Here is a 27043-nt window from a genome sequence, read left to right as displayed (position 1 = left end):
GAGGGTTAGGAGCACCATTCTCTCCCTGCTGGCAAAGCTCTTCCTGGTGCATCCCAGGATTCCGTGCCCGGGTTCCGCGCTGCCCGCGCCCCTGGAAGCGGAAGCGGCGGCAGTTCCGGCGGGGCTGTTGCTGCTGTGGGGGCTGTGTGGGGGGGAAGGGGAGGAGGGAGAGCACAGGAGCTCCGCCGCCTCCCATTCTGGCTCCTTCTGCCTTCTCCTCGGCGGAGAAGAGGTCGCCATGCACCCCGTTTTCCAGAGCAGCCGGCGCGACTTCACCTTCGGGCCGTGGAAGTTGAGCGCCGCCCGGACACACATCATGAAGTCGGCGCAGGCCGAGAGGTGGGGCGGGCGCCGGGCCGGGCCGGGGGCGGCGGGGCGGGACAGGACAAGGCACGGCACGACGTAGCACAGGACGGGAGGGCACGGCACAGCAGGGCACGGCACGGCAGGGCACAGCACAGCTGGGCACGGCACAGCACGGCATAGCAGGGCACAGCACAGCTGGGCACGGCACAGCACGGCACGGCAGGGTACAGCACAGCTGGGCACGGCACGGCAGGGTACAGCACAGCTGGGCACGGCACAGCACGGCATAGCACGGCACGGCAGGGTACAGCGCAGCACGGCAGGGCACGGCACAGGAGGGCACGGCACAGCTGGGCAGGGTCTGGCACAGCAGGGCACGGCATTGCATAGCACAGCTGGACACGGCACAGCACGGTAGGGCACGGCACAGAACGACACTGTCCCCGGTGCTCGGGGCCCTGCGGGGCTGCGGCCTTAGCCCCTCCCAGCCAGAGCTTTGGGGTGCCTGCTCAGCTCACCCTGTGCAGGGAACACAGACCCTTCCCAGGGCGGCGGAGACGCTGTGCAGTCGAGTTGCTGGGAGAGGGGGACGGGGGCCTCTCGCCTCTGTTTTTTTGTGACGGTAGGCTTGATTCTGTGGCTGGAGAAACTGGGGTGATTAGAGTTACAGATAATTCCCAAAATTTCAGGTTTAATGATTGCTGAAGGGAGCCTAACAAGAAAGAGGGAGAGGGGCTCTTTACAAGAGCTTGTAGTAACAGGAGGAGAGGGCAGGGATTCAGACTGAAAGCGAATAGGTGTAGATTAGATATCAGGAGGACGTTCTTTGCTGTGAAGATGGTCAGACACTGAAACAGGTTGCCCAGAGAAGTTGTGGTAACCCTATCCCTGACAGTGTTCAAGGCCAGGCTGGATGGAGCTCTGAGCAACCAGGGCTGGTGGAAGATGCCATTGTCTCACAGATGATTGGAACAAGATGACCTTGAAGGTCCCTTCCATCTCAAACCACTCCCTGAGTTCTAGTGGTTTTGGAGATCTGGACCTCTGTAAATTGAGGCTTGCTAATTAGAAGCCTGATTTTTTAATTACTTTTTAATGGTGACTAAGTGTTTTTTAAATGTGGCCCATGGACTCTCTACTCTAGTAATATGTCTTGGTAATAGCTCTTTTAAGATAGTGGTTTTCATTAAAAATTTATAATTTGGTATCTTGTAGTAATTTCCACTCCTGTCAAACCATCAGAGAAAGTGTTCCTGTGTCAGCATCAAGCACTTCAGTCAGATTTGCTAATATGGAGCTGAATAGTTCAGCTATGCCGTAACTGACCAAACTGGCAGCTGAATTTGACAGATACTTCTTGATTTCAGTGTCTGAAATACATGTACAGGAGTCTTAGTCTTGTTAAATGTACGTTCATTCATCTTGCTTTTACCTTTCCTGAGGTTAGTGAGGCCTCCTCCAGGAGGAACTGATGGCTCATGGATTGGTGGGTGCTGTCCGGGTGAAACACTGTCCAGGATGGCCAGGCACAGAAAATAGGGGTGGATGGAGTGATATCCAGCAGGCAGCCAGTCACAAGGGGTGTCCCCCAGGGCTCAGTGTTGGAGCCAGTCGTGTTTAATATCTACTGACTATCCAGACTGAGGTGTTCAAGTGCACCCTCAGTAAGTTCATAGGTGATACCAAGTTTGATGGGAGTGTAGATCTGCTGGAGGGTAGGAAGGCTCTGCAGAAGGATCAGTGGGCTGAGGCCAATGGTATCAGTTTCAACAAGGCGAAGTGCCGGGGCCTGCACTTAGAACAGCCCCAGGCATTGCTGCAGGCTTGGGGAAAAATGCCTGCGAAGCAGCTCAGCAGGAATGGACCTGGGGGTGGTGGTCGACAGCCAGCTGAGCAAGAACCAGCAGTGTGCTCAGGTGGCCAAGAAGGCTCCTGAACTTAATCAAAAATAGCATGGCCAAGCAGGACTCGGAAAGTGATTATCCCTCTCCATCCGTGAGGCCACACCTCAAATCTGTGTCCAGGTGTGGGCCCCTCACTACAAGAAGGACATTATGGTGCTGAGGTGTGTCTGGAGAAGGACAGTAATGCTGAGGAAGGGTCTGGAACATGAGTCCTGTGAGGAACAGCTGAGGAAACTGGTGTTTAGCCTGAAGAAAAGGAGGTTCAGGGGTGACTATTGCTTTCTACAACTACCTGAAAGAAGATTGTAACAAGTGATAGGACAAGAAGAAACAACCACAAGTTTCACCAGGGGAGGTTGAGATTGAATATTAGAAAAACTTTCTTCATGGAAAGTGTTGTCAAGCACTGAAACAGGCTTCCCAGGGAAGTCGTTGAGTCGGAATCCTTGGGGATATTTAAAGCACTCAGGGACATGATTTTGTGGAGGACTTGGCAGTGCTGGGTTAAGAGTTGGACTCGATGATCTTAGAGGTCTTACTCAACCTAAATGATTCTATGATTCTCATTTGATGAACTCTCATGTGTTGAAATGTTATGGTTTTTTTTCTTACCATTATAGTAAACTATATAAATGTAATTTTTTAAATGTAACAACATAATACTTTTTTTAAAAACGGGATATCTGCCTTAAAACAGGGAAAACCTAAGTTCCTTCTTCCATCTTTATATGTTGAGTGCCTGAAATAATCTTCTCAAACTGCTTCTGACTAATGATCCTTTAGCTTTTGCAGTTACAGGTAAGCAAACTTGAATTCTGTGATTTAGTAGTTTTTCTGTAATGAGGATTCAACATTCATGTAGGCTTACCTGTGTCCTGTGGGAGAAGGAGAGCTGTTATTAGACCATCTCATTTTTGTGATATATATGAAGACTTATTTTGTATGGTGTTACCTCTTAAAGATCCTTTTTGTTACAATCAGGAGGATGTTAACTCTCTTCATTATTTGTGAGCAAGTGAGAGACTTGAACTGCCAGTCCAGAAGCCAAATTGCCTACTGAACTTATCTTCTCATCTATTCAGTTTCTTTAACTGTAGCTGTATTGAATTAGTCATCTCTGTAATTTTCAGAAATTAGCTTGATCTCTTTAGATGTTTTTGAGGAACACACAGTTTTTCAGAACATTTTGAAAAAGGCTGAAAAGTAAATTATCAAGAGCCACAACAGAAGCTTGAAAGAAGACAGAGGATTTTGCAGGGTTGGAAAGAGAAGTCCAAAAATAACCATTTACTTGTCGGTCTTGGTACCTGTCATGAGATCCCCAAAACAATTCATTCCACTTCAAATTTGAAAAGTCAGAAACCATCCAGTTGCAGTGCTTTTAGTCAGCTTCCTTTGTAATGTATTTCTCTTCTCATTTTGTCTATTTTATTGCTTGGGGAACATCATTAGTATCTGTAGGTGTTTTATTTCTGGCAGATATATACTGTAAAAATCCCTCAGCAACCTTGGTGAAAAAGTGAAGGATTAAATGTGCCATAGCCAAGAACTCTGTTCTGTGCTGGAGTTGGTTTTTGCAGGTTAAGGGGCCTACATTTGATGTAATAGAAATATTTGTAATGTTATTCTGCCTTCTCTGTGAAAAAATTCAGGCTCTTACTCTCCAGGTCTATGAATTTGCTCTTTTTATTTTTAGTTAGGTTAGCATTTTGGTTTTTTTGTATGCAGAGTTACAGAAATAACCATTTTTGTTCTGGAATGCCTTATTATCAATAGAGCAATAGGGAGGAAAAGAAGAATATGAAGCCTTTTAGTAATTAAGGTCAGAGTGTATATCAGGTGGTGGAATGTGTGTGTATTTATATACAGCGCACAGGTATATATACATAAATACAAATAAGTGTAGAGACTGATGCAAAACACAACATGAAATAGGATGGTGTGAGATTTTCTGCAGGGATCATGCTTACTTGGTTCAGGCAGTACCTTGTTCAGCTGGATATGTGGCTCTGACTGTGGTTTTCCTGTTTAAGGTTATAAATATCACTATGTGTCTTCTACAAGCTTGGAAAAGTAGCAGAGCTCAGTAGTGTCTTCTGTGCTTTTCACGTAGTTGACCAGGCTTGTTCTAATGAGGTATTATAGAATCATAGAATCGATTGGGTTGGAAAAGACCTCCGAAATCATCAAGTCCAACCCTTTGTCCAACTCCAGTCCATTTACCAGATCATGGCACTCAGTGCCACGTCCAATCTCAGTTTAAAAACCTCCAGGGATGGGGAATCCACCCCCTCTCTGGGCAGGCCATTCCAATGCCTCATTACTCTCTCTGCAAAGAATTTCCTCCTGATATCCAACTTAAATTTCCCCTGGCAGAGCTTGAACCCGTGCTCCCTTGTCCTATTGCTGAGTGCCTGGGAGAAGAGACCAACCCCCACCTGGCTAGAACTTCCCTTCAGGTAGTTCTAGACAGTGATGAGGTCACCTCTGAGCCTCCTCTTCTCCAGGCTAAACACCCCCAGCTCCCTCAGCCTCTCCCCATAGGACTTGTGCTCCAGCCTTGTTGCTCTTCTCTGGACTCGCTCCAGCCCCTCAAGATCTTTCCTGAACTGAGGGGCCCAGAACTGAACACAATACTCAAGGTGTGGCCTCACCAACGCAGAGTACAGGGGAAGGATCACTGCCCTGGTCCTGCTGGCCATGCTATTTTTGATACAGGACAGGATCCCATTGGCCTTCTTGGCCACCTGGGCACACTGTTGGCTCATGTTGGACCACAGTGCAATGAATTCAAACCTGCTGACAATGAGCGCTCGTTCCTAAAAGTTCTTTTTGAGCACCTGCTGAAGTAGTTCATGGACCAGCCAGGGATTTGCTTGAACAGGTTGAAAACTGCTTCTACATGCTTCTCCAGTACTTTTTCATTCCCCATGTGTGAGACTTTTGTACAAGCCTCATGGGGAAGGAATATTTTAGAAATACTTTTGTAGTGGAAAAGTCAGTTTGGTTCAATGATTCTGCATTTCAGGTTGAATGATTAACCTGGGAAAAAACAAAATCTTGCAGAACATACTGATGGTGTGTCTTCTAAATTATCATGGTCTGAAGAATACTTATTCCAAAACAAGGATAGCTTTCACTGAAGTATAGCTAAGTGATGTCTCTTTTATTTTTCTCTGCAGATTGGCTGATGAATTACACATGCCTTCCCTGCCAGAGATGATGTTTGGAGACAATGTCCTAAGAATACAGCATGACCATGGTTTTGGAATTGAATTCAATGCTACAGATGCTTTAAAGTGTGTCAATAATTGTCAAGGTATGATCAAAGTCGCTTGTGCAGAGGAGTGGCAAGAGAGCAGGTACGGTATTTTATCACCAGTGGGCAAGTACTGGTGTCTTGCATATGAAACTGTCATAAAGTAGTTAAAAGAACAGACTGAACTCTTGAAGATCATGTTGCATTTGGTTCTACCCCAGATACAGTGTGTGATCACAGAAGTCGCTTAGCTTCTCTTTGCTGTGATCATCCTGTTAAATTGGGTCAACTACACTTTTCAGTTGTGTCTTGGCTTTCTTAAAATAAACGTCAAGTTTAGCATGGCTTAATGCTGTTTCTGTTTATTTGAACTCGGTGCCTCGAGCATTGCAAGATTGTGTGGTGTTTCAATCAAAGTGCTGTACATTTTCAAAATCTTAGCCTTAGGAATAAAGCAAAATAATTACCATGTATAAGAACTAATTCTAGTTCTTGGTATTTACCTAATTAGTTGTAGAGCACCTGGAAATGAAACATGGAGAGGAAGCAAAGCTGTCATGAAAACTAATTCAAATTGCAGTGTTGATTGCTGTGTGTCATCAGCAGGTCACTTTATGCCCACTTAAAGAAAAAAATGAGTTTGAAATACAAATTTTTCAGCAATATTGCATGAAAACCTTTATTTTGACTCATAGAACTGAGATAATGTTAGCACAGGAATTCTCATAATGGTTTTCTAAGTTATTATGGAAACAGATGTTGTGAAACTATGGTTAAGTCTTGACATTGTTATTGCAGCACAGACAAATCTGCTCTTTTTCGTTGAGAAGAATGTGGGAATCATAGTGCATAGTCCCATGTGAAGTGGTAACTTTTTGAGAATTACTACAAAGCAATTACTACAAACCTGTTTCCTCTTTCACTTTTGAGGAGTGAGACTGAGCACACTAAGGAAGTTGTCAAGCCATATGACTGGACTTACACAACGGACTACAAAGGAACATTGCTTGGAGATACTGCAACATTAAAGGTAACCATTTGCTTCTTTGTCCTGTGCTGATTGCATATTGTTTCAGTCAACACTTTTTTTTTAAAGCTGTTATTTACGTTTCAGTAGGCTTCTGTAAAATCTTTCATGCTTCATAATTGCTGGCTTCAAGGTATAGTTTGGGCTTATCAGGTCTCTCAGCATGTTATCCTAATTAGTCATGGCTTATTTTAATAACGGGAAGGGAGTGTGGAGGGGGTCAGCAGTGTCTTAAAGCATTTTAGGATTAAAGCACATGGGAATCTTCAGCGTTTTCTGGGTGCCCCTCTGAGCAACTCAAGCACAGAACTGTCAACTGTGTAATTCTGTATTACTTCTATGCTCTGTTGCTTGCCTGTTTGTCAGAGCAGATGTGTAGATCTGGCTGCTTTCAAGGGCTTTATGTTTTTCTGCAACAGTAACTCCTTATATTTAAACTCGCAGGCCCTCCCATAGCTCTATTTAGTTGAAAATAAGACTGAAGTTCTCAGCTTCTCTGCACTGTATACAGATCATTTGCTACTAAGCAGATAATCTATATTAATTCACTAGAATGCTTTAGTTACTGATCATTTGAGTTATTCTGGAATTAAAAATGTAGCATAGAAACAAACCATGTGTTGTTGACTCATAGTCTTTAGGCAGAAGAAGTGTATTAATGTATTCTCCTAGAAATTTGGGATTTTGTAACCTTTAAGCTCTAAAAGCTTCTTCTGTTCTAAAACTGTGGAATTCAAAAGATCAGGGCAAACTCTGTGTAGTTTGGCAACAAATTAATGTGCTAACTGTTTTAAACCTTTTTCTTTAGGTTGTTCCTACAACAGAACACATAAATACAGAGAAATTGAAAGCCAGGGAACAAATTATGTTCTTTGAAGAAGTGCTCCTGTTCGAAGATGAGCTTCATGATCATGGAGTATCAAGTTTGAGTGTAAAAGTAGTGAGTACTGAGAGGCTTATTACAAGATGCTTGGTGACTCTTCTTCCTTCTGGGATTTAAAATTTAAAACACAAAGTTCTTTATACTTGCTCTTAGAAATATGATCTTACTGGAGACTGTGTTGTCTTGGGATCTTTCCACATCAGTCACTTTGCTTCAGGGAACAATCCTTTCCCTCCTGCATCCTGCCTATCTGTCTTTTGAGGCACTGTCTGCCCTGCTGTCCAGCCATAGCTGTAGCATCTCAACAGCCCAGATTTTGGCTTTACTACTGAAAGCTCCTCATACTATAATTCATTGTCAATATCTGATGTAGGTAATTGCTTACTTAAAGTATAGCTTTGTAATATGGTGAATGGAATATCTGTATTTTTGCAGAGAGTTATGCCTTCCAGCTTTTTTGTGCTGTTGAGGTTTTTCTTGCGAGTTGATGGGGTGCTTATCAGGATGAATGATACAAGGCTTCATCATGAGGTAAACCCTTATTTTCCATCACGACTATTTTGCAGAGGTTCCCTTACCATGTTACTTCCTTAGACCTGCTGATATTTCTCTAATTTAATGCTGGTGTTTGGGGGCACAGAGGTTACCTGAACTGAACTTGCAAGTGTCTTTTATTATTGTAGTGGTGCTGAGCAAGCAACCAGGTGTGGGTGCCATGGAATGAGTGAGTTGTTTTATGATCAGAGTAGGCTACTTCTCATATATAGTAATCATTTAAATACATTTGACAGACAGAGATTAGAGAAGGAAGTACAAGAGGTAAAGTAGGCAACAGTAAATAGTTTGATACTGTTCTTTTCTCCAAGTAAATTATTTTTGGCTTGTCTAATAGGATTAGACTGCAAGTGTTAACTTGCAAATAACTGTCCATACTCCATGGAATTCTGGTATCTCATAAATAGTACATGTCAAGGTTTGTGGTTTGGTTATTCTGTCTAACTATATTTGCACTGATGGAGCAGTTCTAGCCGAGTAAAGATTAACAGGTGTATTCAGTCATAGAATTTTTTTTTTGATGCATGCACACAGAAAGGTGATTTTTGGAAAAGAGAACATTGCTAGAAACTTTCTCTGTGAACCTGAACGTGTTTCTGCTCCCAGGTGAAAATCTGTGGTCAACAAAATCCAAATTCTTACTAAATTCAGTGTATTTAAAATGCTTATCTGACACTGATAGCAGATGATAATTTTTTTCCTTTAGGCTGACAAGACCTACATGTTGCGAGAATACACATCCAGAGAAAGTAAAATATCAAGTTTAAAGGTATTGCATTTTTTAAACTTTCTTTTTTCTTTCTATCTGCTTTTTTGTTTTATGGTCAGTATAGAAAATATTATGTCTGTAAGTCATTCTTTGTTAGGTCTGGAACTGATAGAGGGGAAAAATCTTTCCACTTATGCAGCATTTGTTTTAGTGATTTCAGGGCAGTTTTGCATTTATAAATTCTCAGATCATGGGACAAGAGATGGGATTAGGTTACTTTTTCTACTTTTGAGTTATCAACATGTTTTTATTAATTAATTTTTTCCTAGAACTCTTCATGCATAAAATCAGGTATTCCATGTCCCCTGATGCTCAATTTCAGGCCTGGCTGTATGCTTGCAGGTAGTGTTAGAAATTGAGATCTGTTTTTCTCAGATAAGTTTAATAGGTCACCTTCAAACTCTAGCAATGGCTCAGAATAATTTGTGGCACATTTGGAGTTTCAGCTGTTGACTTTTTTTCTTGACCCAGCACCTGATCTCTCATATTCTTGTAACTTTCCTTCTCCCTTATTTTCTCTCACTTCTAAAAAGTGAGTGTGTTACTAACTTTCCAAGGGAATATTTTTTGCAAAATGCTTTTTTTTTGTGTGAGAAAAGGAGTCCTGTATAATTTCTTAACAATATGTGATCCCTATAAACAGGACTAAATCCAGACATGAGCTTTTTGAATAGTTTTGTAATTTTTGAAATATTATCAGTGATCTAGGTTGTTGTAGAGAGGAAATGCATGTGACTTCCCTAGGTCAGCTTATGTAGGTAAAGCAAAAAAGATTCCTGCTTCACTGAAGTTTGAAATAATTGAAACAGTGGTGTGGTTCCTTGCATGGCAGGGGTAGCCAAAATACAGGTTGCATTTCAATAGCTCTGGATGTTCTTCTTCAAGAACATTGTTAGAAAGTTTGGAGGTTATTTGCAAAGCACGGACTTTTCTTTTTCCATCAAAAACCTTGTATAGGGTGAAGTTGATCTCCAGAGAAAGATACAGATTAACTTAAGAAACCACCTTTTTCTTAAAATACAAAATTAAAATCCAATGAGTTTTAGCATTGCATATGAGTGTCTCTGACAAACTTCATAAAACTAAGATACATGTTGAGATTTATCAATTATCAAAACTAAATATGAGCAGCTCCAGTGAATGTATTGCAATGGTTAGAAGACATGGAATCACTTGTGGCCATCCTGGTCTCATCTGTAACAAGAACCTTAAAAAGATTGTTTGTTACGTTCACATTTTAAATATATTTTTAAAAAACATTGCAGCTTTTTATGGATGTCTCTGACCTTCTTATGATCTTATAATCTGCTGCTTAAAAATGTTAAATACCTTTCCCTACCTTACTGATCCACATAAGGAGGAAGACCATTTGAGGTTATAAGGTAAATTTTAATAATCACTCCTGACTTCAGGTGTTTACCTCAGGTAGATTATAGATTAATTGTCTGTAAAATTTTCATTTTTGCATAGTTTGTTTTCCTGTTCCTTTCTTTCACTTTTTTCATGTCAAATTTTTGATTTTTAGCATGTTCCACCTTCCTTGTTCACGGAACCTAATGAGATCTCTCAGTATCTACCCATAAAGGAGACAATCTGTGAAAAACTAGAATTCCCAGAGACGCTGGAGCCTAAACCAGAAGCACCACTGGAAACTACATGTGTTAAGTCTAAATAAATGTGACTTTATATGGACTTGAAGTAGACTGGAGATGATGTGATCATATATTCGTTGCCATGGGGGGTGTTTCACTACTAGTGGAATGAAGAATTTGGCTAATTTTTCTGTAGCCTTGAGAGAAAACATTTCAGACAGGTTTTGCTAATGGTGGTTTTTGTTTTTTTTTAACCTGTATCTGGAGTTGATGATAGGCTGGTGATGAGTTCTAATTTTCAATGGCAGTGGAGAAATGATGATTTAAGAGTCTGGATTCTGTTCAGTTCACCAAGTAGACAGGAGTATCCTCTGGACCCGCCACCACTAAGACTTCTATGAAGATTTTGTTATGCTGCTTCAGATACCAAAAGATTACTAGTGTTGTAAAATTGACATGATTTTATTTTTATTGAGAAATCATCCACAGTTTAAAAAAATATTCCTCTGCATTTATTTTGATCTGGCAGTCCTAAACTACACATTTTGCTTGGCTTCCCCTACTGTGAGCTGATAACCAACTGAGTTACTTTCTGTAGTCTCTGATCCAGAGTCTCACTGAAGAATATTCATATCGTCTTAGGATAGGTTTAGGGATGGGGACAAAAAGTAAATTTGACACTATATAAAATTACTTAATTTGTGAGGCAGTTTACTGTGATGTCAGCGAGATTTCTCTAGGCAGTTCTGGAGAATCTCATGTGGGGTCTGGATGGTGCTCCAGTCACATACTGGAAATGCATTGTTCTGCATTGACCTTCTGTTGGATGCATTAGATGGTGCTCATGTGTGATGGTTATACTGCCCTGACAGTGAGATTGCCAAATTCCAGCGTGGTTTAAGGCTGAGAAAGACAGGGGTGTTTAATCTCTAACCTTTAAAGGATATGGGTATTTGCAGTTTGACAAATGAGATCCTGTATGGCCTTAAAAGGATTCTAACGTGTTCCAGATACATCATTTTGGTTTATTGTAAAATTCTTTAAGTTCTAATATTAATAGAAGTGTGATCACTTGTAAAGTCATGGTTTTAACTCAAAACTTTGTAGACTAAAATATTTGCACTGCTCTTGAAAATCCTACAGTATGTTAATGGTTTGGCCTCAGAATGGGGCAGCCAAGCAGGCTTGTGTAGGTGTACTGCTGACTCTCCGTGCAAGAAGCAGGTGACTGCAGTGAAAAGCAGATTTAAGGTGATTGCAGATAAGAATGTGTCCTAATTCTGATGTCTTGGAGTTTTCGTTTAAAAATCTTCATATTCTACACTGCATGGCTTAATAGAAACAACTCACCTCAAAACCTGATATTTAACCAGATCTTTGGAGAAAGGGTTTTCACATAAAGAAGACCCTGAGGTTTTCAGAAAAAAGACAACACTCTACTGCCATCTAAGGGACTGTTTTCTCAGTGTCCTGTGTCACTGATTTACTCTGACCACGGGGAAGACACTTCTCTGCCTCTGTTCCCTGTATGTAAAAATGAGAGTTAATATATGCCTACTTCACAGACAGTCTGTGGGATTAATTTGTACAAAGTTACTGATTAGGATTTCTTTTTTCTGAATACACCTTCAGCCTTATCTTTGGAATCTTTTGGAAAGGATTACTGCAAAAATCTTATGATCCATAGGATATAGGATAAAATGAGTGAAGAAAACTGAAATTAAATGGTCTCTTAAAGAAATCATCTGGACATGGTCTGTGTGACTGAATTTATGACCACTTTGAAATAGAGGTGAGATCCTCTGTATTCCCCATTACAATCCTAAATTCTGTTGGCTTTTTCTTCATCTTCCTACACTTGTTTTGTAAAGATTTTGATGTCAAGATGAAGAAGGAAGCTGCAAAAGAATGCAGCATGGAAATGATTAAGATTCATTTGGTAATAGAGGATGATTTGGGTCCACTCCAGTGATAAAGGGGTATGGGAAGAGGGGGAAAAGGAAGGGAACAAAAAATGGGGGTGAAGAGATACTTTTCTGATAAAAGTAAATCATGGCACTTCTTTTACTCTAAGCATAAATTGTTTTACATGCCTTAAAGCATATAAAAACACATTTTAAAGCTGGTAGTGACTGCGAGCAGAGCTCATGTAGTGCTAGCATGAAGGAAACTATCTGCTTTCATCAATTAAAACTGTGATTTGACTTTGCCAGTGATGCTAACGTTAAGTCTCCTTATACTAACATATGGTGTGGGGGAAACCCACAGAATGGACAGTGAGCATTGAAAAGGGCACTCTGCATGTTTAGCTTATAACTATATATTTTACCTTGTCCATCATACATCCTAATCTGTGACCTGTTGATAGACTTTTATTGAATGGGTTTGTATCCTGACTATGTACATATGTGATACCCATCTATTTTGGGTCCGTGCATTTAAATGGAACACGTCTTGGGGAAATCAAAAGAACTTATTTTAGGAACTTACAGTTACTACAAGTTCAAAATTGGAGCACTTTGTGACTTTCTTATGCCACACAAATTACCAAGAAGCAGCAGTATAAACTGGCGTACCACAAGCTCACAGGCACAAACTTTCCACAGGAAAGTACCACTTTGGATACATAATTTTAGGGGGAGGGAATGGGGGGATTCTCCAGCTGTTTTGTGACAAGTTTTATGTGGCAGTTTATATTGTTTCTTGTATGTTGCAAAAATAAAATGTTCCAAACCTTTTATAGTTCTGTTTTTAACTAAGCAAAATAAACTGAAATAACTACTTGTGATGCTGAATTTTGCCTTCTAGTAAGATGTGCCTTTGTCTGTCAGACCACTCTGGCTAGTTACAGAAATAAAGTTGAGACTCTTTCAGACCCAGGGTAAGAGGCACAGCGTAGTGGGAGCAAAACGAAGTCTGTATCACTATTTCTACGAGCTTTGCTATTGCCAAGTATTGGATTGGAAGGGGACGGGAAGGGATGGGATGGGATGCAGCCACATCCGGACTGCATCCCCCGGCAGCCCGCGCGCCGCCCCGCCCCGCCCCGCCCCGCCGGCCTTCCCGCACCTGCGGAGCGCAGGTGGGCGCGGTGCCTGCCGGAGCTGGTAGTCCCTGCGGAGGGCAGGGCAGGGCGGCGAGCGCAGCCATGGACAAGCTGAAGCGGGTGCTGAGCGGCCGCGACGCGGAGGAGCCGAGTGGCCTGGCCGAGGTACCGCCGGGGGGCCGCGGGGCGGGCGGGGGCGCCCGGACAGCCCCTGGCCCTGCCTTTGGAGAGGCGGCGGAGCAGCCGCGGGGGAAAAGTTGCCGGTGGCGGCGATCGCGGGCGGGCGGTCCCACCCGTGCCCCGCAGGCACCCCGCGGGTCCCCCCGCATCCCCCGCCACATCCCCCGCCGCAACCCCCGTGCCTCCCGGGTGTCCCGCCGCATCCCCCGCGTCTCCCGGGGGTCTCGCCGCATCCCCCCCGCCTCCCGGGGGTTCTGCCGCATCCCCTGTGGGTCCCGCTGCATCCTCCGCGCCTCCCGGGGGTCCCGCCGCGTCCCCCGCCACATCCCCAGCGCGTCCCGCGGCCCCAGGGGCGGCTGCCGGAGCGACACAGAGAGTTCGGCGGCCGGCAGGAAGTTTGAGCGCTGGATGGGAGGCAAGACCCGCTAGTAAATAAGTTTCACTTTTGTTTTTCTCGCCGTTTCCAGGTTATTGAGGGAACCTCTTTAGGTTGGGGCACTCGAGTGAAAGGCTTCGTAGCGTGTTTTGCAATAGGATGCCTGTGCTCGATCTTGGTAAGGACATTTTGCCAGATCTCCCCACTATGTGAGTGTCAGGAGCCCAGTGATTGCAGCCCTGCTCTGTGCTGTTGCTTGAGTTTTTGGGAAGACGTCTGACTGGGTTCCGGTTATATGCAATACACTAACTCCTAACAAGAATGCTTATAAATGCGATTTACTTTTGTATGTGTGCTTCTGCAGTTTGGGTTTAAGTTTTTCTAAGATTCTTTTGTGATGTGACATTTCTTGGATATATTTCTTTTTAAATTTAAAAACTATTAATTTTCTCCCCCCACCTCTCTCTCTGAATGTTCCTTTTTAGGGCAGTTGTCTGCTATGGATACCAAAGAAAGGGCTGGTTCTCTTTGCAGTGTTTTATACCCTGGGGAATATTGCGTCTATTGGGAGGTAACAATCTTTATAATTTAGTTCCATAATAAAGATATGAAACAAAAGCAGAATGATAGTGGCTAAGTGGTAGAAACTGTTGGGATTTTGTGAGGTTTGCCTTTGTAAATAATTTTCTTGTTGAAGAACAGCATTTTCCTAGTAGTGCCCTGAAATGGTAAAGAAAATTTTACTTTTGTTTATTAGTAGTAATGCGTTCAAGGTAAAGTTACTCATCAGTAAAGAAGAATCAAATTCATGCTTTCAGCATTTTAATTTTGTTGGTTCCTCCTCCCCAAGACAAAAATAATTCTTTGCCATTTTGCATTTGGTAATCTGTGGGCTTTGGTGAATGTATTCGGGGCAGTCATATTTGTCAGGACTTCATGGCCATCAAGGTTCCTGAAGTGCAGTCCCACAGACCTTGTGCTGACAAAACCTTCTGTGATGGAGTAAACTTAGCATGATGTTAGAAAGCATAAATAATGGAATTGGAAGTAATACACTAATTAGGCAGAATAACAGAGTATACGAAACAGGAATATCACTTTAGATAAAACTTCCACCTTGTGTAATTAATGCAGTGTCCATCACCATGGCCCTAAATGAGGGCTGTGGATCTGGTAAGGAATCAGAGAATGGAGCCAGGCCTGAAAAGAGCCCTTTATGTAGAGCAATTGACCTGGATTGCTTGGCAATCCATGCAGAGCCTCTGAGGATGGTGTTCTTGAAAAGCAGATTTAAAAAGCATTTTTGAAGAGCAGGTTAAAAAAGCATCTGTCAAGAATGATCTAACTGGAGCTATGCTACTGACTTGATAGTTCTGCTCTGCTTATGTTAACTTCAACTGAACAAGTATGAATAAAATTGTAAATACTTTGCACAAAGGAAAACAGGAGTGGATTTTGTCTCATTGTTTATCTTATAGTGTACTGGTGCCCTGCGTGCCAGCAAACAGTTTAATCTTACCTGCTTTCATTTTTGCCTTTCTTACCTCTGTGTTCATCCTGGTTTATTTTTCACAGCACACTTTTTCTTATGGGACCAGTGAAACAATTGAAAAGGATGTTTGAGCCTACACGTTTGATTGCCACTATTGTTATGCTAGTGAGTATCAAAGGAGTCAGTTTTAACTGATGCAAACCTGTGAACACTTTTCATTGTAAAGTCCTTTCATGTATATTGATCTAACTATGTCTCGGGATGTGGTTTTGAGTGGGTTTTTTGTTTATTTTTTTTTCTTTTCTTAAAGCATCAAACACCCTGCACATCTGCTATAGTGGAAAGGTAAGTGTAGCACCAGAAAACCACCTCTCTATTACAAAAGACTGAGATGAAACCAGATTGTTATGCTCAATGAGCATTAAGGGTCTGTGGCTGGTGTGTGTGAACCACGCACATGCTTTTTAGGGTGCTTGAGGTCACAACATCATATTTACACATTACCTAAAAAATGAAAGGTGGGAGACTAGTCCTGTAGATGTTTTTAGGTATTTTATTTTTCATAATTTTGTCTTTTTATATTTTATCTGATTTGCTTTAAAGAGCTGTGTAGGTATTTCTAACTTGATGAAATCCTCTGTTGCTGACAAAGCAACTAAGGGAACTCTATGCTGTGATCCCCTTGCATTAAAAATACAGGAATCAACCCAGTTGGCTCATAGCTTCAGGTTTTGAAACTTGTATGACAGAATGAAATTGCAAATTCAACATTCAGCTGAAGTCAACCCTTGGCATTATTTTTATTTTCAGAAGATGGAAATTGTAGCAAACCTTCTTCTGTGTATGTGTCAATGTCTGGAAGTTGCTGCTAAGTTTCAGACTTGAAAGTGCATGTTTTTTTGTCTCTGCATTTTCTTTACATTTTCTCTTGGTGAGTCTAAAATCTGGAAGGTGGTTTAACTTGCATGAGACTGTCCTCCCATTTTCAGTCTGGATGGCTTTAGAGTGTTTGCTTGGTATCAGCCCTTCCTAGTTTCTGTTTGAACATTCAGAGACACTGCAGAGCTTGAGAAATTGTGTGTGTTTGGAGATCAAAGCAAGCAGCATACTGTGTGGTATATGTGTTTTCTATGCATTTAGGATGCCTGAGGTGAGGACAATACCTGAATGTTGTTCACTGGAATAAAGCCTGTTGTTAGATATATGATGCAGTATTTAGGCCAATATACAAATCACCACCTTAAAACTAAGGGAAAAATTACATTTCATGTCATTTATCGTGGTTGAGGTGAAGTGTATAAATTCTTTGGAAATGCCTGTGTTACTGTCTTGAGTGTGCAGTACTTTATCTTTTTTTTCCCCACTCAAGCAGAAAAATGCACATTAAATAATCTCTGGTAGCACAATGGTACATGTGTGTCTAAGGCTGTTAGATGATGAAGGAAGGTGAATTGTCAGCATCTGTCATAGCTAGGTGAGCTGTTGGGTCTTAAACTGAAAATGAAAACTTGAACTAATAGGAGGCTTCTGTTAAAACTGAGAGTTAAAGCAGAAAATAATCCAAAATGCCCTGATACCCCACAAGATTTTAACTGTAGTAAAGAAAGACACAGTGCAACTCTGGAAAAAAGAAAAAGCGCTGGTTTGAATGACTCTGCTGGAGTTCATACGTATAGACAGGAGCACTACTAAGCAATAGCCGAATGTTCTTGAATATGTGTCATAGTTTTAATTGGTAAACATTAAGTAATGACTCAGCTTCAACCCCATGGTAACCATGTAATCATGAGGAAATGTGACACGTGCAGAAGCAGAAAGACTTTTCAGTTAAAACTATAGTCTTACTCATGGAAAATGATGAAGTGTGGTATGTACTTATGACACCAAGAAGTGTGTGGGATGAAACAGGGACCTGCTGATGTTGCAAAAGAACTGCAGAAACCTCTTCCTCTTGTTCTTTTGCAGCCATAAAATTATTTTCTGGAGACACCTGGCTTATATTTCCTAATTGTTTTAATTCACTCGAGAAATGTAATAGTGAGAGCATTTTAAATACAAGGAACTCTTATGCAGGATTGGATAAAATTATAAAATTATGTAACCCCTTTCTGTCTCTGTGAAGTGTTACAGTATCTATAAAAACTGGAGTTGTTCTATGTTTAATAGAACTTCTTTGTTTTCTTCTAGTTGTGCCTCATACTAACACTGTGTTCTGCTTTCTGGGTGAGTACTTGAGTCCTGTATGTATATACAACTGGAGTAAATAGAACTGGAGTATATTTTATAAATAAGATTCTTACGCTCTTGTCTATGACATGTCTCTTTAACCCTCTCCCCTTCTCTCTTCCTTCAGTGGCGTAAAGCAGGACTTGCACTTCTTTTCTGCATCTTACAGTTCTTTGCCATGGCATGGTAAGTGACTTCCTCCCCACATGCTCCACTTTCTATTGCATCTATCATCAGTAGCTGAGTGGATTTTGACCTTGCATGAGCTAGAGTGAAGGAAAATTTTTACCTTGTCATTCTCCTAGTTCAAGACAATGCATCAGTGGGAGGCTGGTGCTCTTCTCTCACACCACTTCGGATGCTTTGGAAAGGGAGGTCCTGGCTCCCTTTTTAAAGGAAGTTCCTTTGACCATGTTTAATTTCTGTGAGCTTGAAATAAAACTGGCTTCTTTCTTTCCCTTTTAAATCAATTTGTTGCTTACTCTCTGGTATTCCTCCTTTGCACTCTCCTCAATTTGTCTTGTTTCAAGACCCTGCTATGCCAATCAAATTGTCAGTGTTCTTCGTGTTAACATATGCTCTGTGCAAGGTCACCAAAGTAGTACACAAACTGATATGAACAGATAGCCAGCCTTCAAGACTAATCTTGCCTGCCTGTAGGTGTTGGAGCATGAAGAATATTGGATGCAGGAGCTCTATGTTTAAAGTGCTTCCACAATATGCCCCCCTATTTTGCCATAGCGTTTCCCAGCCTGGCTGGGCTATGACTTGCAAGGATACTTGTTCTTGTTGCTCACAAACACAAAGCTTCATTTTTCGTTGTGTATCTTACAGTTCAGAATATGAGAGGGGTTGGTCTTGTTTGTGACTAATAAAATCTGACATGAAGAGTAACTTCCAAAATATTTCTTCTTAGGTACAGCATTTCCTTCATACCATATGCAAGGTAAGTTTCCCTACTCCCTTAATTTTCATCATTTTATTAATCATACAGAAGTTTAGTTTATAGGAGCATTATAATATGTGGCATTAGAAGTTTTACCATGGTGTAGGAAATACATGTAGTTAAATTTGAAAGAGAAACTAAGCAACTTCTCTTGTGGGAGAACACAAATAAAAGAATATGTAAATCTGCTGACCACATGCTGAAGGTAAGACTTGCCTTTGGAATGCCTGAACGTTGGCTCAAATGCTACTAGACAAGAGAATTCTTCTCTGCACCTTTTTTCCTGTTGTCTGCCATGAGCACTGTTCTGTTTGAGCACACAGTTCTCCCTCCCTCCCCATCAGCCCTACCCTTCTTCAGTGCCTCAGTGCAGCCTTACGGGTGTCCCTTCCACTGCAGGTGGGCAGCGAGCAGACCCACTTGTCTCTAAGGCATCAGTGTGGTCGCACAAATTCTATTAGTGCTATTAACACATGGCCAGCTGATCTTCACTATACTCAGTGTCAGTGTGATAGGCAGCATGGAATGAGTCTCATCAAGCAGTGTAACTGAGGTGACTGTTGCTTTTTTTCTTTTATCTCCTGCCTATAGGGATGCTGTGAAGAAATGCGTTTCGGTCTGTCTGTCCTAACAGGGATACTGGATGCTTCACAAAGTGCTAGGTGGACTAGGTAGAACTGTGTTAAGATCACTGTGTTAATGTAGTTTACTACTTCTTAAACACATGCCTTTCAGCTTGTTGTTAGAAGCTCCTGTGTTACATCCAGCATATGCAATTGCTTGAGTTTGTAAGCAATGGTGTCTGTAAGACAAGGTGCTTGTGGTCAAATGAAATTGTCTGGCAGAAGAACTGGGCAGAAATCCAGAATTCGTTATGATAATTCTTAAGTAAATTCATGTATTTGGTTTTGCAAAAGTTTCAAAGTAATACCTGAAGTCTGTAAAATGGAAACCTTGGCTTTGTTGGGACTATTGCAGTCTAGAGGATTTCTTTTTCAAGTTTTTAATAGCCTTAAGTCCCTTAATCTTTGCACTGTTTGCCTTGGATAATGGAATATTGGTATTCTTTCTTTTCCTGTCTCTTGCAAAATTTTTCTCTCTTGCAAAATTTGAAGTTTATGAAACTTCTAGAAAATTTAGTTCTGAAGTCAAAGACTGTTTTGGACTAACCATGAAATGTTTGCATCTTTAATGAAGTATTTAATTTTCAGTCTATACTGATGTTTTGTCCTTAAAATATATGAAAGGGATATTTTCATCTGTATAAACTTCTTTCTGTAGGAAGCACACTTGTAAAATAAGGTTAATTGATTTTTTCAGCTGCTGGGAACCCAAGTTCTTTGCCTTGCCTATAGCTAATGGCAGTATGTACAAGGTAGGAAGCTGAAATTTTTCACATGAAGCAAGGTGCTTCTCTTCTCCCTTGACTGTAGCACAGGAGCAGTGCAAAGCTGAGGCCATGATAGCCAAGCAAAATGAGAATTTATGTCTTTTCTTGAAGGACAAACAGTGATAAGGTGGATGTGGGCTATTGTTTAAGCAACCTGGGCCAGGGAGAATACATTTTCTTCTGAACTTGTAAATAAGTTAAAACTCCAACAATTCTTTTGTAAGTGGGATCAGTTTTGTTTCTTGTGAAACTCTTGCACACACTAGTGAGCTTTCTCTGCCTTGAGGAGAAAGTACAATTTTCTATTGCCTGTCTTAGCAAAGTAAGTGTGTAACAAACAAGCTGCCAGCTCCAAACAAATGCTGAGCAGTCAGTATCCAAATTCCAAGGCCACTGTACATTATCTTCTGAGCTACATATAATCATTTACTCCAAAACCACTGCAGTGGTCAGTTGTTTAATATCAGAGCACAGGTTCCTGCTTTTGCATTGTGAGGTACTGTTTAACTGCTTTCACCTTTCCTCTGATCAAACTGCCTTGATGGCACCAGTGTTTAAGATTATCCAGCAGAGCTCCAGTAGCAACTGAAGCCTCTTCTTCCACTTACCAAGAGTTTAATCATTTAAGAGCATCGTGTTTGCATGACTAGTGCATCCCTGACTACCACAAAGATTTTAGTGTAGAAAAAACATAGTTCTACTTGGCAATAAATTATAAGCCCACAGTAAAGGCAAGTAGTTATATGGCTTCCAGAAAATTACTAAAAACTGAGTTAATCCAAAATCTCAAATTTAATTGGCCTTCTCATAATTTGTAAAGCATAGTACCATCCAGCTGTTAGGATCCTCTAACAAAAAAATAAAAGATTCCCTTTTGCAGATGGTGTGAAAGGGAAATTTTAACAAGCCTTTTCTGGATTCCAGCTGCCCAGAATTACTGTTACAAAGGCATTTGAATGGAAAATGCCACCTTGAAAACATGGAACTGATGCTGACATAAATTAATTATACAAGTTCAAGTGCTATGTCCTAGTCGATTTGGAAGTGTGTTGGGAAAACCAGGTTAACTATTAGTCTTCTTGAAAAGAAGAATTGGTTAAATGTACAAGGGAGACTGGGAATTAAAGAAAACTGATACTGCTTTTCCCTGACTAATCTAAGACAAGCATCTAAACTGCTGATGTGTTTTATCAGGGAGTAAGTTCAAGACCTAATTTACATCTGTCAAAGGACCAGCATTAGTCTTTTTTTACGACTTCGATAATGTTTACAGAATTCCTTTCTATAGGGGAAATTGAAAAGCAACCCTAATGCCTTTTGCATTCCAATATTTCTTTAATTTTAACATCTCTGGGTGTTCCTGGAAAAGGCTGTGAGTATAGTGTACATTGTTTCTGCTTCCCATCTCCAGGAAAGTTAGTCCATGTACATCAGCAGCCAAGATAATGGAACTTGACTTCTGGGGCTCTTTTTTTGATTACTTCACATTGGAAGGAATAAAAGCCGTTTGCTTGTTCCTTGTCTAGCTTGGGTAGGATTGTGGTAGCCTGACTCTCCAGAAGAACAGTAGAATTGAGTATGTTGTATGTTAGTTTTTCAACCTGCATGTTGGCTAACTGGAACCTTTGAGCTGGCTGTTGTGACCACAACCACTTAGAAGCAGGAAATTTATGAAGCTACCAACTGATAGCAGGTAAATGTAAATTTATTTTTTTTATTATTTTTCCTCTCATATAATTTTTTAAACTGTAATTCCAGCTCCACAGCCTTTATTGAGTAAGAGAGCAAATCTTCATTTGACTGCATCCCATGTGAGGCTAAGCCATTGTGCCCTTAAAGGAAGGGAACCCAGGGAGAGATGTCAAAGACACAAGGATCATCAGAGTGCCACTAGGGTTTATGTTACCCTTTGGTGTTGTGCTCTGTACTTGTGAACATCAGACAGTAGGACAGACTCGCCATGTTCTTGCCAATATATGAAACATACTCAGGGTTTGTCACTTCATCTACAAGCAGTTTTGATTTAAAATAGCTCTATCAGAACAAAACTCTTTAGATTCTTATTCATTTATAGGTAGTTGTGTTCAGGCTGTTGCCAAGTTTAACAACAGAAGAAATTTCCAATTTATTAAAATACTTTATTTTATATGATTTTTATATAACCAGGGAGTAAACTAGTACATGAATGTTCCATCTTGACTGGTTTTCAATCTGACTTAGATTATAGCATTAAACTTTTTTTTTTGTCATTAAAACTACTTTGTGTTAAGTGTTAATATCATCAGCTTTGGTTATCCACTTGGCGGAAAACATGGTGGGCATTTCTGAAGCTTTCTATCTTAATGCCATTCAAGGCAGGAATGTTTGTTGTCTGCGCTCTACTGCAAATAGAGATGGTTGTGGTTTAGATCACAAAGCTCCTTCCTTCCCAAAGTCCTTGCTCAGTTGCCTACAGCACTTAACTCAAGGCTGACTTCCCTAAAGAAACTTTGATGATGTTGCATGCCCATCTCAGCAGGATTTGTTGTTCTACCAGAAAATGCTTTTTGCCCAGCCTCAGTGGATCAACTTTTTTTACTTTTTGCAGTACAGATACCAGAACCTCAGCCAAGCTGCCTTAGCATACAGTTCTAGCAGGAAATATGTTTATCTGAGAACAGCTGACTTTCCAGCTATAGTAGAAGTGGAAATGGGAAGGGTGGTATTCATCTCTTCCTAAAGTACTGGGACTCCATACATCAAAATGTGGGATTTTTTTTCACTACTTCAAAGTCTTGCTCTGTTTTATGCGATGAAGTCCATTGTAAACACTGGTACTGAGATGGTTCTACACTGATGATGTGAACAGTTTCATCTCATTTGGTATTTACAGTAATAAGATTGCTCATGAACTGTTACAAAAGACATTTCTGCACCAAGTGGAAATTCTTTACAGAAATCAGGTTTTAAAAAAGAAAGTGTGTTAGGCTCTATATGTGAATATGCAAATTTGGGGGAGGGCGGAGACCCCTATGGGATGGCTTCCAGCTAGAAACAGGATGTTGGGCTTGAATCTATTGTAACTTGTGGGTGGATGGAGCTGGTGTGTAATGCCTTTGGAGGCTAATGGCACTGTTCCTTTAATGGTCTGAAATACATGTTCTGGGCCTGTGGAGCAGTGTGGGCGCTTGAAAGTCATCCCCATTTTCTGTGTGCTCAGAGAGTAAAAGTGCCTCTGAGTTTCTGAGAATGGTTCTTGCTTAGCTTTCATGTTCATGAAAGTAAGATCATTGTGCTATTGTAGATGCTCGAAACTGAGGAGGATGTTTAAACACATTTGTCTTAATACTGATGTTTACAACTACAGCAAATGCTGACCATGTTGGAGAGAAAGCACAAAAATGGTGTTTTTTTGTAAAACCACATGCCTCGCTGTAATATGACAACTAAAATTTTTTAACAGCTGTGGAATTGTTTCGTAAAATAAACCCAAACTCAGAAATTCTCCACAATGTTTTATACCGTTACTGATTCTGTTTGCTGCTGTGCTTTTTCTATGTATTTACACTGTTTTATTTCTACTTTGATAAATACCCTTTTTCCTAATGTACAACTTTCTCTGTAATGAAATCTTTACAAGTGCTGTTTTTCTCCTTCAATAAAGTTATCATTGCTTTAAATTAATTGTTCTTATGGTTAATATGGCATTTTTTTATGATGCTGATTCTCCGGGTGATGCTGAAATTGCTGTGGATTGTTTTCTTTTGTTTGCGTGTTCAGTTTTTTCCACGTTATTGTCTTGTCCTCACCTCTTTTGCTGTGCACATAACATGTGCTTCTGAGGGGAGTTTCTGTGTCACCTCTGCTGTGCTGCAGCTTACCCAGCAGTTGCATGCACCCAGACAACTAGTTGGCACACCTGGAGTTGCTAAGGTGGGGATGGTATTTTTACTACTTCTTATTTATTTCTTTCAGGAGTCAGCCTAGATATGCCAACAAACTATCTATTAGTCCATGCTACAGAGCAAATAGTGCTTGATGCCATTGTGTCAGCAAAGACAACAGGAAGCAACGTGCCTCTGAAATAAATATTCTCTGAGTACTGATGTCCACTGGAACTACAATGTTAATGATTTATGAATGTGTGTTAAAAATAATTAGAGGCTGTGCTGGTTTAAAGGTAAACCAGCAGGAGAAATGAACCCAACTCAAAAGAGATTATAAGTCAGAGATAGAATTTAAGAAAAATATTAGAATAAATGCAATGATACAAAAAATAATTGGTTTTAACCCACAAAACCCAGAAGCATAACCCAGCACCCTGGGGCACAAACAGAATGGTGTTCGTTAGCCACCCTGTGCTGAGCCCCTGAGTGCAAAGTAAAAGGAAAGGGAAAACCTGTTTGTGAGGATGATAGTCACAGTCGGGTTGAGAGTGGCAGTCACAGTCCTGTTGAGGTCCCGGTCCTCCTCTGAATTCAACGAGTGGTACCAGAAAGTCCCCAAATTCCAAGATTATATATGCTCAAGTCAGATGGGAATGTCCAGTACCTCCCCCAAGATGAGGGGTAGTTTACTCTGGGAGTCCTGGGGTATTTCTGGAATCCTTGATGGCCCATTAGCAGACATGGCCCCTCAGGCTGGGTGTGAAGGTGGTAATGCCTCCCTGGAGAGGAGGCATCACACCTGAGTCATTGGTGTGAAGACCCTGTCTCACAGGTTCTCTAAAACCCAGCTTGTAGCCTGAGTGGTCAGGTGTGCCCTGGGCGGCTGCTGCAAATGATCCATTGCTAACAGTTGGTTAGAATGACAAAGAGGGTGTAGATACGCAGTTTTGGTTACAATGACACAGTAATAAGCTGGTCCTGGCTGCTCTAACTAGGACAGAGGCAAAAAGGTGGTCCTTTTATGTTCGTGCTTAATGAGTGTCCAAACACTTGCTGTGATTTAATATTCCTTGAAGTGTATCAATGCTGTACATCAGGCTGTTCAGGGTATGTTACAGGATTGGTAGTTATTTCCATCTGTTACTTTTATCTTACTAATGAGCTCAGTCCTGGTTGCAGTGTTATTGGGTGTACAGGCTTGTACCTGCCCAGCAATGAAGTGCTGGAGATGCCTAATGGGAAAAAATCATCTCTTTTGCTCACTTTTTAGAAGAAAGCTTCTTATTAATTAGAGATGAAATAGTATATCTAAGCTGTCAATCTTTGGGATTGATATTTTATCAAGTTAGCCTGGTTGAAACCCTTTTAAATTTCTCTTGCATTCCCTTGTGTCATCTTAAGAGAGGTTATTCCTGAGAATTTGTGCTTTAAAATACTCACGCAAACAAGTGTAGAATAACACTGGTGTAGTGTAAAAATGGTACATTGAAAGTATTGTCTGGCCAACATGATTTTATTGCAGCTCTGAAGAGCTGTCAGTCCAAACAGATGGAGAAAGACTGAAAAATGGAGAGAAACTTTTTACACAAGGGCATGTAGTGACAGGACAAGGGGGAATGGCTTCAAGCTGAAAGAGAGTTGACTTAGATTAGATATGTGGAAGAAATTCTTTACTGTGAGGGTGATGAGACCCTGCAAGAAGGTGCCCAGAGAAGCTGTGGATGCCCCATTCCTTGAAGTGTTCAAGACTAGGTTGGATGGGGCTTTGAGCAACCTTGTCTGATGGAAGGTATCCCTGCCCATGGCAGGATTTTAAAGGTCCCTTTCAATCAAAGCTATTCTATGATGCAATATGTGGTGTGAAAACAAATTATTTTATCATGGGCATGTACTCCTGTGGTTTCTGGTTTTGTGTAACAGGATCTCCCAAGCTCACCACTTAAGAGAGAATCAAACACTTCAACAGAGTTATACTTGGAACTTGTTAACTGTCATAGTTAACCAAAAGCTTTAACATACACATTCAATTCCTAAGTGCATGTTTGATTTGTTCAATTTAAAAGTTTGTTTAGAATGTCTTTTTTTAAAAATTATTTTCTGATCTTAAAAACAGGGACAGTAATATTTTTCTTGTTCTGGATTCTAATTCATGTCTGAAGAGATCACTGAAGATCTTCAAGTAGAAAAAAGAAATTAGTGAAAGGTATCTTCTCCGGGGACACCCCCTTGTCGCGGGGTAGAAGCTTGCGTGCCCTCATGAGGTTGAGAGCTATGCTGGAGGTGGTTTGTGCCACCAGTAGGGTCTCCCATGCCAGACAGGTCTCAGCTGAAGGGTCAGACAAAGTGTGTCCACGGGCAGGATGGGCTCGCTAGCCATCTGGCAACCATCCTAGGAGAAGGACAACTCCAACCCCAAACCCGGGCAGATGGAGCTCGCTTAGCCCTGTAAGGCCATCCATCTAAGAGAAGGATACTCTAACCAAACCTACGTCCTGAGGTATTTGCTGTCACCGTCCAAGCTCGCTAGGCCGTGGCAGATGAACCTTAGGAGTAAAGGGTGGGGCCAGTTCTGCTCACGCTGTGCCTCACCTAAAAAATCCATTGCGCAGGCTTGAAGAGTTCACCCACATTGCAAAGCCCTGTAGAGACAGGTGAGGGTCGAAAACGGCAGGTGATAGGAAGCAGCTGGAAGCTGCAGACCCAACCCTGCATGCAGGCGGTTCAGGATACGGGTCATTAGAGACTTGACCCCGGAGATGACAGTCTCTTGCAGCAGCATCCTGAATGACCAAGCAGCCTTTTCTAGGGACAGCACTGCTTGCTCCACACGGAGAGGGGCCTAGCAAAGGTGGCCTAAACAAAGCTCATCTCCACACCTGGTTGGATAACTGCGGCCAACCGGCATCTTCCATGCGGTCAAACAAAAACAAAGAGATTTCAAAGGCATACACCTGCCTGCAAAGGTGTGCTCAAACTAACACTCGCATGTTGGAACATCAGAACCATGCTTGATACTGGGGATAGTGGACGTCCTGAGCGTCGTTCTGCTCTAGTTGCCCACGAACTGTCACGGCTCAACATTGACATTGCTGCTCTCAGTGAAGTTCGTCTTCATGAGGAAGGCAGCCTAAAAGAACATGGTGCTGGCCTCCAATCAGGATTCATGGAGACACACCATTCACGACGCTGCTGCTTCCTTTGAGAATGCACGGAGAGTCAGTCTTGA

The 27043-nt window shown here is 41.4% G+C and overlaps 2 protein-coding genes across 2 annotated transcripts; both read left to right on the top strand.

Annotated features, from left to right (window-relative positions):
• The first annotated feature begins 130 nt into the window (after window positions 1-130).
• On the top strand, window positions 131-13072 carry TIPRL (TOR signaling pathway regulator). Its single transcript, XM_071560989.1, has 7 exons — window positions 131-339; window positions 5393-5572; window positions 6400-6499; window positions 7305-7436; window positions 7815-7910; window positions 8641-8703; window positions 10229-13072. The coding sequence occupies exons 1-7, from the start codon at window positions 239-241 to the stop codon at window positions 10376-10378; spliced, it is 822 nt and encodes a 273-aa protein (XP_071417090.1). The 5' UTR covers window positions 131-238; the 3' UTR covers window positions 10379-13072.
• A 287-nt stretch (window positions 13073-13359) lies between these two features.
• On the top strand, window positions 13360-23614 carry SFT2D2 (SFT2 domain containing 2). Its single transcript, XM_071560975.1, has 8 exons — window positions 13360-13506; window positions 13989-14075; window positions 14383-14468; window positions 15473-15554; window positions 17577-17612; window positions 17743-17801; window positions 18532-18561; window positions 19153-23614. Exons 1-8 carry the CDS (start codon window positions 13444-13446, stop codon window positions 19190-19192), a joined length of 483 nt encoding a protein of 160 aa, XP_071417076.1. The 5' UTR covers window positions 13360-13443; the 3' UTR covers window positions 19193-23614.
• The last annotated feature ends 3429 nt before the right edge of the window (window positions 23615-27043 follow it).

The sequence above is a fragment of the Pithys albifrons genome, chromosome 1 (genome assembly GCF_047495875.1).
Source record: "Pithys albifrons albifrons isolate INPA30051 chromosome 1, PitAlb_v1, whole genome shotgun sequence".
Classification (NCBI taxonomy): domain Eukaryota; kingdom Metazoa; phylum Chordata; class Aves; order Passeriformes; family Thamnophilidae; genus Pithys; species Pithys albifrons.
The sequence above is the reverse complement of the archived record's forward strand: the minus strand, read 5'-3'. Positions and strand labels throughout refer to the sequence as shown.

Excerpts from the sequence above, each read along its gene's own strand:
- TIPRL (XM_071560989.1), top strand. The coding sequence starts at position 239 with ATGCACCCCGTTTTCCAGAGCAGCCGGCGCGACTTCACCTTCGGGCCG. Across the intron at positions 7,437-7,814 it reads CAAGTTTGAGTGTAAAAGTA|AGAGTTATGCCTTCCAGCTT; the intron begins GTGAGTACTGAG and ends GTATTTTTGCAG. Across the intron at positions 7,911-8,640 it reads ATACAAGGCTTCATCATGAG|GCTGACAAGACCTACATGTT; the intron begins GTAAACCCTTAT and ends TTTTTCCTTTAG.
- SFT2D2 (XM_071560975.1), top strand. The coding sequence starts at position 13,444 with ATGGACAAGCTGAAGCGGGTGCTGAGCGGCCGCGACGCGGAGGAGCCG. Across the intron at positions 14,076-14,382 it reads GATGCCTGTGCTCGATCTTG|GGCAGTTGTCTGCTATGGAT; the intron begins GTAAGGACATTT and ends GTTCCTTTTTAG. Across the intron at positions 14,469-15,472 it reads AATATTGCGTCTATTGGGAG|CACACTTTTTCTTATGGGAC; the intron begins GTAACAATCTTT and ends TATTTTTCACAG.